Source organism: Ambystoma mexicanum, chromosome 1q (assembly GCF_040938575.1).
Source record: "Ambystoma mexicanum isolate Mex_15411 chromosome 1q, UKY_AmexF1_1, whole genome shotgun sequence".
Lineage (NCBI taxonomy): Eukaryota > Metazoa > Chordata > Amphibia > Caudata > Ambystomatidae > Ambystoma > Ambystoma mexicanum.
The window spans coordinates 518431816-518444863 of NC_090922.1; the positions used below are offsets into that span (position 1 = coordinate 518431816).

Here is a 13048-nt window from a genome sequence, read left to right on the forward strand (position 1 = left end):
AAAATCAGTCCTAACAGTATCCCATTCATCTAAACGAGCATTAAGATATCTTAATGCTCGCTTGCATACATTACCAATCACACTGCATTAATGTTTGTAAGCTACCAATATGACCAGGGCAGCAAAATGTAGCTCCTGGTAGATGTTGGTGTCAAGCTATGCAGGAGCTAAATAGCTTGCATCAACTTCAAACTTGCAGATTTCTCCATGTATTTTGTTAGAACATTGCTCCTTGTTTCAATCATCCCTTCGATTTGTATTTTCTAAGTCCAACTCTCCAAAGTTAGTGCTAATAGTTTCTTGGAAAACGTGCATATGAAGAAAATAGGAAAACTTGTATTTTCTGAATGTTAAACCGTTAAAGCTACAGATTTCTGCAAACTGCATTTCTCATCAACCAAAAAAAATCCCTAGTAGCCGACTTAATCTCGCTCTCCATCACGGAAATACGTGTTTTATAGCTGGGTGCCTCGGTTTGGCTATTATTGCTATTGCACCCACTCCAACTTCAAAAGAGATAAAGCGCTTGTGTAGGGACAAATGTTTTATCTGAAAATCAAAATTAGTGTATCTTCTGTGGGACATCCCCCCCCCAAGAACGTTTACTTAATAATTTTGAGGTTTAAAACGCATCTATTTGACACATTTGGTAAAAGTATAATGCAGACTCTGGAGAATTTTGTAATGAACATGGCAATCTTTTGTCCATCACATTTTACACTCTGAATATAAGTCAGTCTTGCAAGGTCTTCTAACATAAAAAAACATATTTTTTTATTTTTTATTTTAATTGTAACAATTAGTTTACAAATAAACTTCAATTACAATAAAACAATCCAATCCAACTTACACATCAGACTACTGGATATACCGTCAGGCATCCCTAAGAATATATATAGGCAGCATACCATACTGTCCAACTTTCCAAGTTAATTAAGACTGGTCCTCGCTCAAGATGCTTTCTACAAATTCGCATACTGCACATGTAAGCGGCACATTTGTTCCAGATAGTATCCAAAACCACCATTTGTCCATGTCTTCATCAACTGGAGCAAAGGAACCAAGATGGCGTGATCGTTGCTGCGTGACTTTGGGGCACTCATTGATCAGATGTTTTACCGATTCCACTGAATTTCCACAGAACCTACAGAGATTGTTCTTAATGTTGCCAGCTCTTCGTCTCCATTGAATCTCTTTTGTTGTATGAGCATTCAGACGCAATCTCAAGAATTGATTACGATATTTTCTTGATGGAAATTTTTGAAGATATCTAGGTAGACAATCCAAACAGTTTGTTAAAGGACTATACAGTCAGTCTTGCAAGGTCTTCTAACATAAAAAAACGTATTTCTCATACAGGTTTCTGGGAAGAAGGCAGATGAAGCTATTAAATCAAAGAAACTGCGAATCCTAGACCCAGCTCGTTGGACCTGGGCTGACTCGCACACTAGTAAGTAGAGGCATGCATTCAAGATATTTGGGATTTAGTTCTAGGACGGTACCTATTTTGTATTGCTGTTTCGAATGCAACCTGTGGGGAGGATTCATTAGTTGTACTGCCATGTTGATAACTCTGCCTTTGGAGAATTTTCTTATGTTGGGATGGATCTGTGGACCTAAAAAATGTGGGGGCAGTATCCTCTTTATGGTGGATTGCTGCCATCACGTCATGCAATAACACATGTGGTACGCACGTTTTTCCATATTTAAAGTAGGAAAGTAAAACATTCAGGAAAATGCGAAATTGGGAGAAAAAAGTAAAAAGTTAAACGCTTTATTTTGCACAAGAGGCGTTTTAAAATTTGCACCGACCGCCGCCGCCTTATCTGTTCTGCCCACCATCACACTGGAGAAGTGTGCAATGTGGCAGAAAGGAGATCTCTTACCTGTGTGCCTTTTTGTGATCTGGACCACGCAGCGATTTCAAGATGGCAGCCGCCTTCTTTACATGCTAGTAGGCCCTTTCTGAGTTTACCTCATCCGCCTCGCCTCACCCATATTGGCTGCTTCATTATATTTGTGGCCTATTGGGGAACCCGCAGGCATAAGCCAGCCCCCTCTTCAAAGGCCCCATCTAAGGCCCTGTGCGTTCCTTTCAGTGCCTGGTCGTGCTCCTGGAGATCGTATACATACTCAATGCTCTGCCTGACTGTTTCTTCCCGACCTGCGCTATTGAGTTAGGTCAGTGGCTGCCTCAGCCACATTGAATCTCTTCTTTGCCTTCCAAGTCTTCAACCTTGCAATTGCCCCTTGCTCTACGTGTGACTCAGCTTTCTGCCTTCACTCATTGTGGCCACTTCACATCTACTGTATTGCTGTGCTGCACTTCCTGTGCCTTTCAAAGTCTGTGTTTGCTTGAAAATCGTTTTTAGCTGTGCCTCCCTCCTACTGTTTGACCTTACACCTATTACCTATTTGGACGACTGTGGCAAGTGGCTCAGGTTCAGAACTGTGCTGTGTTTCTTTCTGCTTTAGCTAAAAAGTCGAACTTGGCTGTGTGCACTTGCTGCATTGTTTCTTTCTGCCTTAGCTAAAATCGAATTTGGATGTGTAACTTGCTATTACCGTTCTTAAAATCCCTTCTTGCTGGGTGCACAACTGTTACTACCTTTTTTTACAAGCAGGGATTGCGGTTGAGTACATTCTGCATTAACGTCCTGCACGTCCTACCTTGTCCTCAGTGCCCCCTGTGCTTTTGCCCCCCCTCCATTTCCCTCAGTACAGCAGCCTGGTAAGTGTCCTCCTCACCATTGCAGCTAGCTATGTCACTATCTGTCTCTCCTATCTTCTCTAACTGCTTCTCTATTTCCTATCCCTCTCCTTTCACTAAATCTGCCCGGAAGAAACGTAAGGAGGACATACTGGGCTCCAACCCAGGCCTTCCTATTGCAGACACCTATGTCACGGCTTCTGCCAGAAAGACTTTCACAGACATCCTCTTTGTCGTTACCTCACCCGACCTATGGACCCGGTACATGGTCGCCTTTCTCTCTCTCATATCGCCTCTTCTCCCATTAATGGTGGCACCTGCTGGGAGGTCCTCCTTGACCTCTTCGCCATTTCCTGGGACATCATTAATGTCTATCGGAATGGAATGGAACCATCATGTTTCAGGGTCCTCAACCCAACCTTCTTCTTTTTTGCCTCTCAAAGCTTACCTCTACCCCTGAACAGGCTCCCTTGCCTTCTGTGCCTTCCTCCTCCTCTGCACAGACCCCCTTGCCTGCAGTGCCTTCCTCCTCCTCTACATGGACACCCTTGCCTCACTGTCCCGGCTCCCTTGCTAGCCTTGGCACCTCCGCCATCCTCCAATATCCCTCTGGCTCTCTTGTCACCCTCGAGGGTGGTGGGAGGGGGGATCCACCATCTCCTGCGCCACCCGCGGAAGACCTTCAAAGATGGCAAGCTGCTCCATATTGCCACGCTTGACTCTCGCTCTGCTGTCAAACACTTGTCCGACATCTGCAACCTCCATGAACGCATGTATCTTGATGTGCTCGCCATCACGGAGACATGGTTCAAGGAAAGCTCTGTCCCAAGCTTTGACACACTCCTCCCTGAAGGATACAAGATCCTCTCTGTGCCCAGGCCCAAGGGATCAGGAGGGGGAGCGGCATTGATGTTCCCAGAATGGATACCTGTGTCCATTATCCCCACTCAGGCCTACTCCTCCTTCGAATGCCTAGTCTGCAGGCTCTCACTCTCTCCTAAATCTTTCTCTCTCATTATGGTCAACTTCTATCGGCCACCAGGACAGTCCACGCTCTTCCTCTCAGAATGGGCTGGCCTGGCCTCTGCTCTCCTCCTCCTGCTGGGTGACCGCAATATCCATCTAGACTCCCCTGACTCCTCACGACCTTTCTGCAACCGATGCGATTCTCTCGCCCTCTCTATCTTACCATCTGGCTCCACGCACACAGCAGGCCACATTTTGGATGCTCATCTCTACCGACATCCCTCTCTATCCCTCTCACAACCTCTCTCTTGGACAGACCACTCTCTTCTCTCTCCACACGTAAAGCTCTCCTCTCCTCTTGCATCGGCATACCCAGCGTGGCCACTCGGTTTCAGTTACCAGACCCATGAAAATAGTGACGGAGGCTGCCTTTGCCTCCACCTACTCTGCGCGTCCTACTCCTGTGGCTAACTGCCACCCTGACACAGCCCCCGCTAACATATTGCTATTGTATGTATCTCTCGCTCGTACACAATTGTTTCAGAGTTCTTCAATCTCTCCATCTCCAACACCCTCAATACTCTTGCCCCTGTCATGAGGGTCTGACTGAAGCCTTCGAAAAAGTTTAACTCTTGGTATGATTCTGATCGGGCTGCCCTTAAACGCAAGTGTAGGGCAGCTGAGTGGAAATGGAATAAGTCAGGCGGACCCTCTGACAAACTGGCCAGCCGCCTCCTTCAAAGGCAACGTCTACTCTGCATCCACACCAAGAAAAGAGTCTTTATTGAAGCCTGCATCTCTGCGGCGCCAAACCTTTCAAAGTCTTTGAGGTACTGGCCAACTCTCACCCCGGACCTTTGCTGAGCCCTGGCTGCACACTTCACAGCAAAAACCCAAGCCATCCCATCCTCTCTCACTACCACACCACACCACATCATACACCAACACCTCTGGAGCCTCCCTTGGCCCCGCCATCACTTTTCCTCTCTTCTCACTCCCATCACACCTGATGAGGACGTCAGACAAGTCCGGTCTATGAAGGCCTCATCCAAACAAGTGGACCTCTGCCCCTCCAAAAACCATTAAGGACAACATTGACACTCTATGCAATCTTTCTTTTGCCACTGAAGTTTTCCCAATTTCTCTTAAGCACTCTCTTGTGCACCTCCTGCTTAAGAAATCCTCTGACGACCCCTCCATTCCGTCAAACTATTGCCCGGTCTCTATCAACAGTTTCCTGGGCAAACTCCTGGCAAAGCTGGCTATCTCTCAGTTGACCCTCCACACTGAATTTGCTGGTTTCCTCCATAACCATCAGTCTGGCTTTAGAGCATCCAGAGGCACAGAAACTGCTCTTCTGAAGACCTGGTAAAACAATCTCTCAAATCTTGACACTAACACTCCCTCTGTCCTCATTCTTCTTGACCTCTCCTCTGCCTTTCACACGATAAACCACAACATCCTGATCGCACGTCTCCGTGACACCCTGAGAACCACAGGTCCGGCTCTGGCATGGTTAACCGCCTTCCTTTCCGACCGCCCATCCCCAGTGGAACTTGGGTCCTTTCTCTCCACTATCACCCTTTGAACTTGCAGCGTTCCCCAGGGTTCTAACCTATGTCCCTGGTGCTTCAATGTCTACATGGCTGCCCTGGCACGTGTGATTGCCACTTTAATCTGAAACTTTCCAGTGTTATGCGGATGACACGCAACACTTCTTCAGGCTACCCTCAGCCACCTCCTCTACCTCGCTCATATCTGACTGTCCGCAATTCAGTCATGGTGTGCTGCAAACGACCTCTGCCTCAACGCCAGTAAGACTTAGATCATTTGCATTGGGACTCCTGCTTCCACTTTCCCATTCACTCTGGCCGGCCTCCCTTGGCCCTGCGCCCGCACCCACCTGTGAGGCAATAAACCTTGGTCATCCTAGACTCCAATCTCTCCTTCTCCACTCATATTTTGGACATCTCTAAAAAGTCCAACGACCAGCTGCACCTCCTCCCATGTACTTTTCCTTTTCTCACCTTCCCCCAGTGGCTCACTGTCTCCAGTGCCCTGGTTCTCTCAAGGCTGGACTACTGCAACAGCCTCTCTCAACCTCCCTGCCTCTACTTTGCACCCTCTGCAACTAATCCAGAACAGAACCGCAAGACTTACCTTTGCCTCAAGCCCAGCGACGGCATATCTACGGCACTGAAATCCCTCCACTGGCTCCCCGTTACTGTACGGATCAAGTTTAAGACCCTCGGCATTGCCCACAAGGCTTTCTGGTGCCTGGCACCTACCTTTCTGCAACAATGCCTACCTAAACGCTGTCCCTCCCAAGCCCTCCGCTGATCTACCTCCAACCTTCTGCGAGTGAGCCGGTTCTCCAAGCAGAGATTTGGAGGGAGATCTTTATCCTCAGCTCGGGCCTCCCTGCCACCCTCCATCTTGAGCCTGATCTCCTTAAATTCCGGAAACTCGTTAACAAATTCCTCATCTCCTCTTCCTTCTCTCTCCCTGCTAACCTCTTTCTACGCTCTATCCCTCTCTCCCTCCTTTTCCACACAGCTTGCCAACTGGCCGCCGGGTGTACCTCAGAGTCTCACAGGTCACTGGCACCCTCACCAGTCCTCTTTCACTTGCCTCATCTCTACTGCACTTGGTCAATGACCCATGAAAAGGGCAACTCTCAGCACTTAACCAGTTTCTGACTTAATGGGTGCGCTTGGATGCCCCACCCCCTTGCATGTGAACTCCAACTCCTCCCACTCCTGTACCGTCTGTGCACTTGCACAACCTGAATGTGCCATGCCTTGAAGATGGTCTATCTTCCCAGTCTCCCCTCCTTGCATGGTGGCACCTCAATTAACTTGGAAAAACTGACAGAATCGTCAGAGCCATTTGCTAGTATCTACACTGTTAATTGTATTATATGCACTTACTCTGCCTGTGCAGACTTGTATCGTTCCAAAATTCAAGGGCTCTGAATGACTGTTGTTTTATCCCCTTGTTCCCTCCCTCCTGGAGCGCTTTTAAACACTTTGTATAGGCGCTTTACAAATAAACATTACCATACCATACCATTCTGTGTGACACAAAGTGAATGGTGTGGTGTTTGGTCTGTGTACGTTTGTGTTTGCATGCAATAGGTATAGGCAGTTTTCCAAGTGGATTGCATTTGCAGAGTAGGCTGGAGTCTGGAGTATGTTATGGATCATAGAGGTGGGGTTATTTGGGGTATCTAAATGGACGGATGGATTGGAAGAGAAGGCTGGCAGCATGTACAATGTTTCTTGGGGTGGGTATTTGTCTGTGTTTAGAGAGTTGATATAGTGTGTGAACCAATTGTGGAGGTGTAAGGTATCCAATGAGTAGTGTGTGATTGGCACTGAGTTGTAGTGAAAGAGGTAGGATGGTGGACTGTTGTGGTGGTTTTTTTGGAGTTGAAGTTCGTGTGCCTGAGTGAGTTTGGGTGGGTGTGAGTCGGCGTGTGCGTTTGAGCTGTCTGCTTAGGCAGCTAGATGAATCCATGTGCAGGATTGAGCTGAAGATTGGCTGGAAACTTAACACACTTTCTTTCTGCCTCGAGTTTATTAAATTGAGGACTAGTCAAAACCCAGATGTAGGCCTTTGGGTAAACAGTAGATGACAACTCCATATAATAGGGTAAATTGTGTGATTTGAGTGGGTGTAATGTGTGGACCTCTGGTGCCAAACAAAGAAACTTGTTCCAGAAATCACCCCGGGGGTTGGGTGGATGCAGTCCGAGATATTTTCTCCGAGTCCTGCAGCTAGAGATGTTAGAATATACATGATTTTATCATATTGTGAATTGCAACTGCACATCCTCTGGCATAACATTTACTAATGCAGTCATGCAACCATAAATGTATAACACAGAACAAGGGCACTTTTGATGAACTTCATAGATATGTATAAGAAATGGGTATTTCCCAATTTTTTGTTTTCGAGAGTCCAGTTCCAAGTAGGGAAGATGTGAATAGCACAAAATATAAAAGAGGAAACTGGTTACCCCTACCTTTAACACTCAACCAATTTGTGATTGCACCACTATATGCTTAAGATTACTATCGGCATTAATCATCAGAGAATTCTCTTATTCAAAATCGTATTCAAAATTAAAATGTATTAATTTTTTGTTAAAAATATTTGTTGGTTATAGCATGAATGATTAGAAACAATTATACAAACAAGACTTATTCAATACAACAATTTTTCAAACGAACGCCAACACTTTACAATTGTGCCTAGGGGTTAGTACAAGGTGACTTTTTCAGTTCTAGTACATCATTTTTACAACACAATTTGCCATGCTTCATAATAGTCAAAAGAAACCACACCTAATCTGTTCTTCCGCCTAGTGAAATGGAAAAAAAGATTTTAAACTTTTTGCATTATTTATATAGGTTTTTTTTCATACAGACACAGGTTTGTTGTGATAATAGGACCAGACGATTTTGAGCAGTTATCCTCCACTCTGAGTGGGACAGAGGTGTTTTTCCTGTCTTATAAAAAGAAGAAATCCAATTCAAAGTCTGCCCTGCACCCCACATATCAAGACTAAGTGTCTGCATTGAATAACTGGTGGTATATAAGATTGGCTTAAACATCTAACAAATTCCCATCCTGATGGCCCAATATGCAGCTAACTGAGAACGTTTGGAAAAGCGTATCCCGGTAGACAGGCTGAAACACAAGTCGACAAGACCATGACTAGACATCATGACCTGACTAGTCTTCTCTTTTTTCCATAAAGGACATATGAATATTCAGGTCCTATTACCACAATAAATGTATGTCTTTATGAAAGAACCTATATAAATAATCCAAATAGGTTAAAATGTTTTTCAATTTCCTTAGTTGTTGGAAGTACAGATTAGGTGTGGTTTCTTTTGACTATTATGAAACATGTCAACTTGTGTTGTAAAAATTGTGTACTAGAACTGAAAGTCAACTTGTACTAACCCCTAGGCACAATTTTAGTGTCGTAGTTTGTTTGAAAGATTGTTGTATTGAATATGCCTTGTTTGTGTAATGGTTTCTAATCATGTATGCGATAACCAAAACATTTTAACAAATGAATACATTTATATTTTGAAAAAGAATTCTCTGATTAATGCTGATATTAATCTAAGCATATGGTGGTGCAATCACAAATTGTGAGTGTTAAAGGGAGGGGCAACCTGCTTCCTTATATATATTTTGAACTTCATTAGGGACAATGGAAGGTTCAGATTCAAGTGGTACTCTTGATTGTTTTAATATTTGTTTTTTTTTTATTATACTAAAAAGCACAGTCACACCTCATTGACAAATGTGCCAAAGAGGTCACCAATAACTTCTATATAATGCAAAGCTTTTCAAACCACAAATTTCTGTAATTGATCGAACCATTCAGCCACTGAAGTGTCGGGCAGGTCCATCTCCCAGACTGATGGCTGGAACCATATGCGCAACCTGAGCAGGTTTCTCAACCTGCTACGGACTTGAAAATTATCAGTGGCTAGGTGCCACATTTTTTTCCTGGATGGGAAGACATTCTATGGACCACATTAATTGGCTTTGGTCCTTGATCACAGCGTAAATTAATCTTCCTGCGTTTCTACTTTCATACAGTTTCAGGACAAAGGACAATTTACTGTTGCATCTCCAAGCTGTTGAAACCCGCCAGCAAAAGTCAGCAGTAATTCGATCCTAGAAAACTGGCAATTCTTTGAAAGTATTACTATTGAGCATAACATCAGAAATACAAATTCTTTGCATTTTGTGCATTGAAAAACCTATGTTAACGACCTTTAAAAGAATTGTGCCCTTCAGTAAGCAGTGTATGACATTCAGGAAGGATGAAAACTTGGATCTCGGTCTATGGCGTCGTTGAAAGAGTGATGTTGGTGAAGGCCACCTGCTGACGGATGCCCCTGCAAGGTTTCTCTTCTCCTCTCCCTCTTCATGATTCACGATTTTTGGTGAGAGTCCCTAACAACCCTTTTCCGGGCTCTGCCTTCCAATCCCAAATGCGCACCTCCATGACTTGCCTGCGGTGGCAGTCTAGTGGACGCCCAGGGAAAAGCGCAGTGCACTTCTGTAAGTTGGTGTCCTCAACGCTTGTGTGTCATGCTTCCCCCAGGCAGTCTTTAGACCGCCAACAGAAAATTCTGATGTGCATGATGACTACATGCATAAACGTAGTCCTAGCACTGGAAGGCATGGCTGAGGATATGGGTTTCATAGGAGTTGTTGGGCGATCAGTGGTCACAGTGATTGGGAGAAGTGGAAACTTTGGTGGTAGTGCTGAAATAATTGACTGTATCCCTCAGACAGTGGATACGTGCCATTTTAAAGATTGGGAGGAGAATCCATGTCTCGTCTTCCCAAGTGAATGCAACAGTTGCCATCCCCACGGATGAATCTGGTTATTGAATTGAAAAGAAGATTGCACACTGGAAGAGCAGACCAGAGAAATCCTGCAATTCCTTTAGAGCTGAACATTGTGAGACTAATCCTCATCCCATTTGTTGACTGGTGCCCTGGCACTGGTATTATAGTCCGATATTCTACTTGCAGACCACATCTAAGGAGAGGAAAAGGTCTTATCGATAGTTAAAGTAAACAAACTTTCACTGGACCTTTTTAAAAGCGTGGGCACCCTTGCAGAGTACCTGTTTATGATCAAGAAAGACCAACATTTTTAATGCTTAATGTTCGGACAGCCCTCTGGTGATTTTTCATTTGGAATATTTCTTTGGCTTGTATTCTTTTTATTTTTACTTAGAATTATGACACAAGTGGTTTGTAGGGGATGGAATGTATGAGTTACGATTTCCTCAACGGACAGTCATTTTATAATGTCTTGTGTTTATGGGTTCACATGCTGGTGATTGCTTTGCCATTTTTAACCATACATTTGCACAGAAAAAATAGTGTCGGTGGATAAGATTCTTATGAGGGCACACTGGACCTCACAGAATGCCTTCTAAAGTCCTAGGATGTTGGCACCATAATTTAGACCTTTACTGTATGAAAAATCTCAGGGAAGGAGGAAGCAGGGCAACATTTTATATTATGAGTCCAGCACACACCACCTTATGTGGAGTGCTCAAGGGGGATTTGGGGGGGGGGGGTGGAGGAGGGTTGCTCTGTATCCCCTTTCTAACTGCTCCTGTAACAATTCTGTTTGCTTACTATTGTGGCTGATGGCAGTGGACATGTTCTACTGACTTTTGTGTGATTTGTTTTTACTCGCAGGCTGACAAACCACCTGTGATAATGCACAGAAGGGTCCCATCTAGAATGGTGTCTTCTTTTTTTTCCACAATTTTTAGTGTGCTTGTCCTTTCTTGGTCCTTCTGCCGTCCTGGGAGGGGGAGGTCATGATTTTATTTTTGTCTTCGGCAGGAGCTCTTTGTGCAGCCTGCCGAGGCTCCAGAGTGTCTGTGAAGACAGTAAATGGGGGAGGAGTCTGAAACTCTGTCTTCTGGCATGCCTGCCTGGAACCAGTCACAACTGGGAGGCTGACTGTTAAAAAAGTGTCACCACAAAGTTTGAATGTAGCATGTGGGCTGATTGGCTGAGTTCCTGGATAAATGGCCTGGATCTGGAAGCTGAAGAGAAGTCGACCACTAGAGCTGAAGCCGATACTGCCATTCTAAATGTGTTACATTGGGTGTTACTCGCCTCGAATAGCATACTGCCATTCTAAATGTGTAAAACTGAGTTCTTACTTATCTTTGAAGTGCATGCTGCCCTTCTGAAAAGTAATGATTACGTTATTGCTTACCTTTGAATTGTGTTTCATGGTTCTAAAAAGTAGTATGGGTGTATCATTCCTGAAGGAAGAATGAATTACATATGTTGCAAGGTACTTAATTGTAACATGGTTGGTATAACTACATTATTCCTGAAACTGAATAACAGTTTACTACCAAAAGGGTCTGCTTTACTTGAATTACATACTGTTGTTCTAAAGGTCTACGAATGTGGTTTTACTCCCCTTGAATAGCATACTGCGAATGTGTAACACTAGGTTTTACTGAACTTGAACGGCATGCTGCTATACTTTGGTTTGCTTACCTTAAGTATTGTGTTGGTTTTTATAATTGTTTGACTTATAATAGTACTTACCTTTCAAAAAAGAATTCTCTATGCATGTATAAAATAAACCATTATCTTTACAATACATCAGTGTATGTGTTTCTTTGGACCATATGTATGCGACAAGTTCTTTGTACCTCTCTACAGCCCTCTCTCCCTCCTAAAATAAGCCTGTCTGCTCTGTCATTGCTACCAACATACCAGGTGGTACAGCCTTCTACTAGGAGTTGGAGTTTCCGTATTGCCCACGGTATAGTTTTATAAAGTCCCTTTGGGTGGACTTAGAAACACTGTCCTAACTACTACTACCGGTGAGTATATTTTTTAAACTCTTTTCAGTGATTCAATTGTGTTGTGCCTGATGCCATCTCTCCCATGCCACCTCCTTGATGGACTGTCACAGCCTACCTTATGTTCCTAGATCAATTCTTTCTTTTTCCCAAAATAACCTTGTTAATTTCTGTTGTACTTTCTTACTCAAGATACTGTGCCACCTTTGCATTCAATCATGTGTGGCTGAAGTTCCTGACGGAAGACTACCTTTATCCTCTTTATACCCTATCACTTTGAATGTCCAGCTTAAAGACTGTCAGCTGTCATCACTTTGATACTCATTTGACACTTTCAGCACCCATTTACTCCACGCCACTTGATGTGACTTTCTCATTGGGCTGTTCTGGTCGCCTCTTATCCACTGTCACTTTGTTTTCCTTCCTCATCTGACCTCTTCTGGCACCATCAAGCTCCTCTTGTTTTAGTCCGTTGTCCCTGCTGAGCTGTTATGTCCCAGTATTAACCAATCTTTTCCCATGTTGTCTTCATTGGAATACCCTCATGGCATTTTATGTAACTTCCTGGTTTGACTGTTCTGGAGTCTCAGTCCCATGTCATGTCATGTTATGAGTGTTTATTTTTTGGGGACACAGTCATTCCTTATTTGATATGCTAACCCTTCCTGCATTTTGCCTCAGTGGACCATTTTGATCCTTATCGTCCCTGTGTCACTTCCTGTGTCGTCTTTATGCATTGTTTTTTCCATTTATTTTACAGATATTGACTACAAGCCACCAAAGGTTGACACAGAAGGTATTCCCTTCTCACCCACTCCACCAATCGTAGATCCTCTCTCTCTCAATGCCTGATCAGAAAGCATGATAACATGTTTGGGGGTGATGGGAGAAGGGGCTCACAAGGCAGCGTAACGTCACCTATTAATCATTATTCCCTAACTCATGTATTTGTCCTCTCTACATCTCTTGAAATGATTCTTGT

The 13048-nt window shown here is 44.1% G+C and overlaps 1 protein-coding gene across 10 annotated transcripts in view; it reads left to right on the forward strand.

Annotated features, from left to right (window-relative positions):
• ARHGEF1 (Rho guanine nucleotide exchange factor 1) overlaps positions 1 to 13048 on the forward strand; it is a 1792426-nt gene that overhangs the window by 872924 nt on the left and 906454 nt on the right. For 9 of the 10 annotated variants that reach the window (XM_069640923.1, XM_069640913.1, XM_069640916.1 and 6 more), the window contains 2 exons: positions 1360 to 1450; positions 12827 to 12862. In XM_069640923.1, the coding sequence (XP_069497024.1) occupies positions 1360 to 1450; positions 12827 to 12862 (127 nt within the window). The remainder of the gene's footprint in view (positions 1 to 1359; positions 1451 to 12826; positions 12863 to 13048) is intronic. The other variant, XM_069640921.1, reaches the window with a different exon arrangement.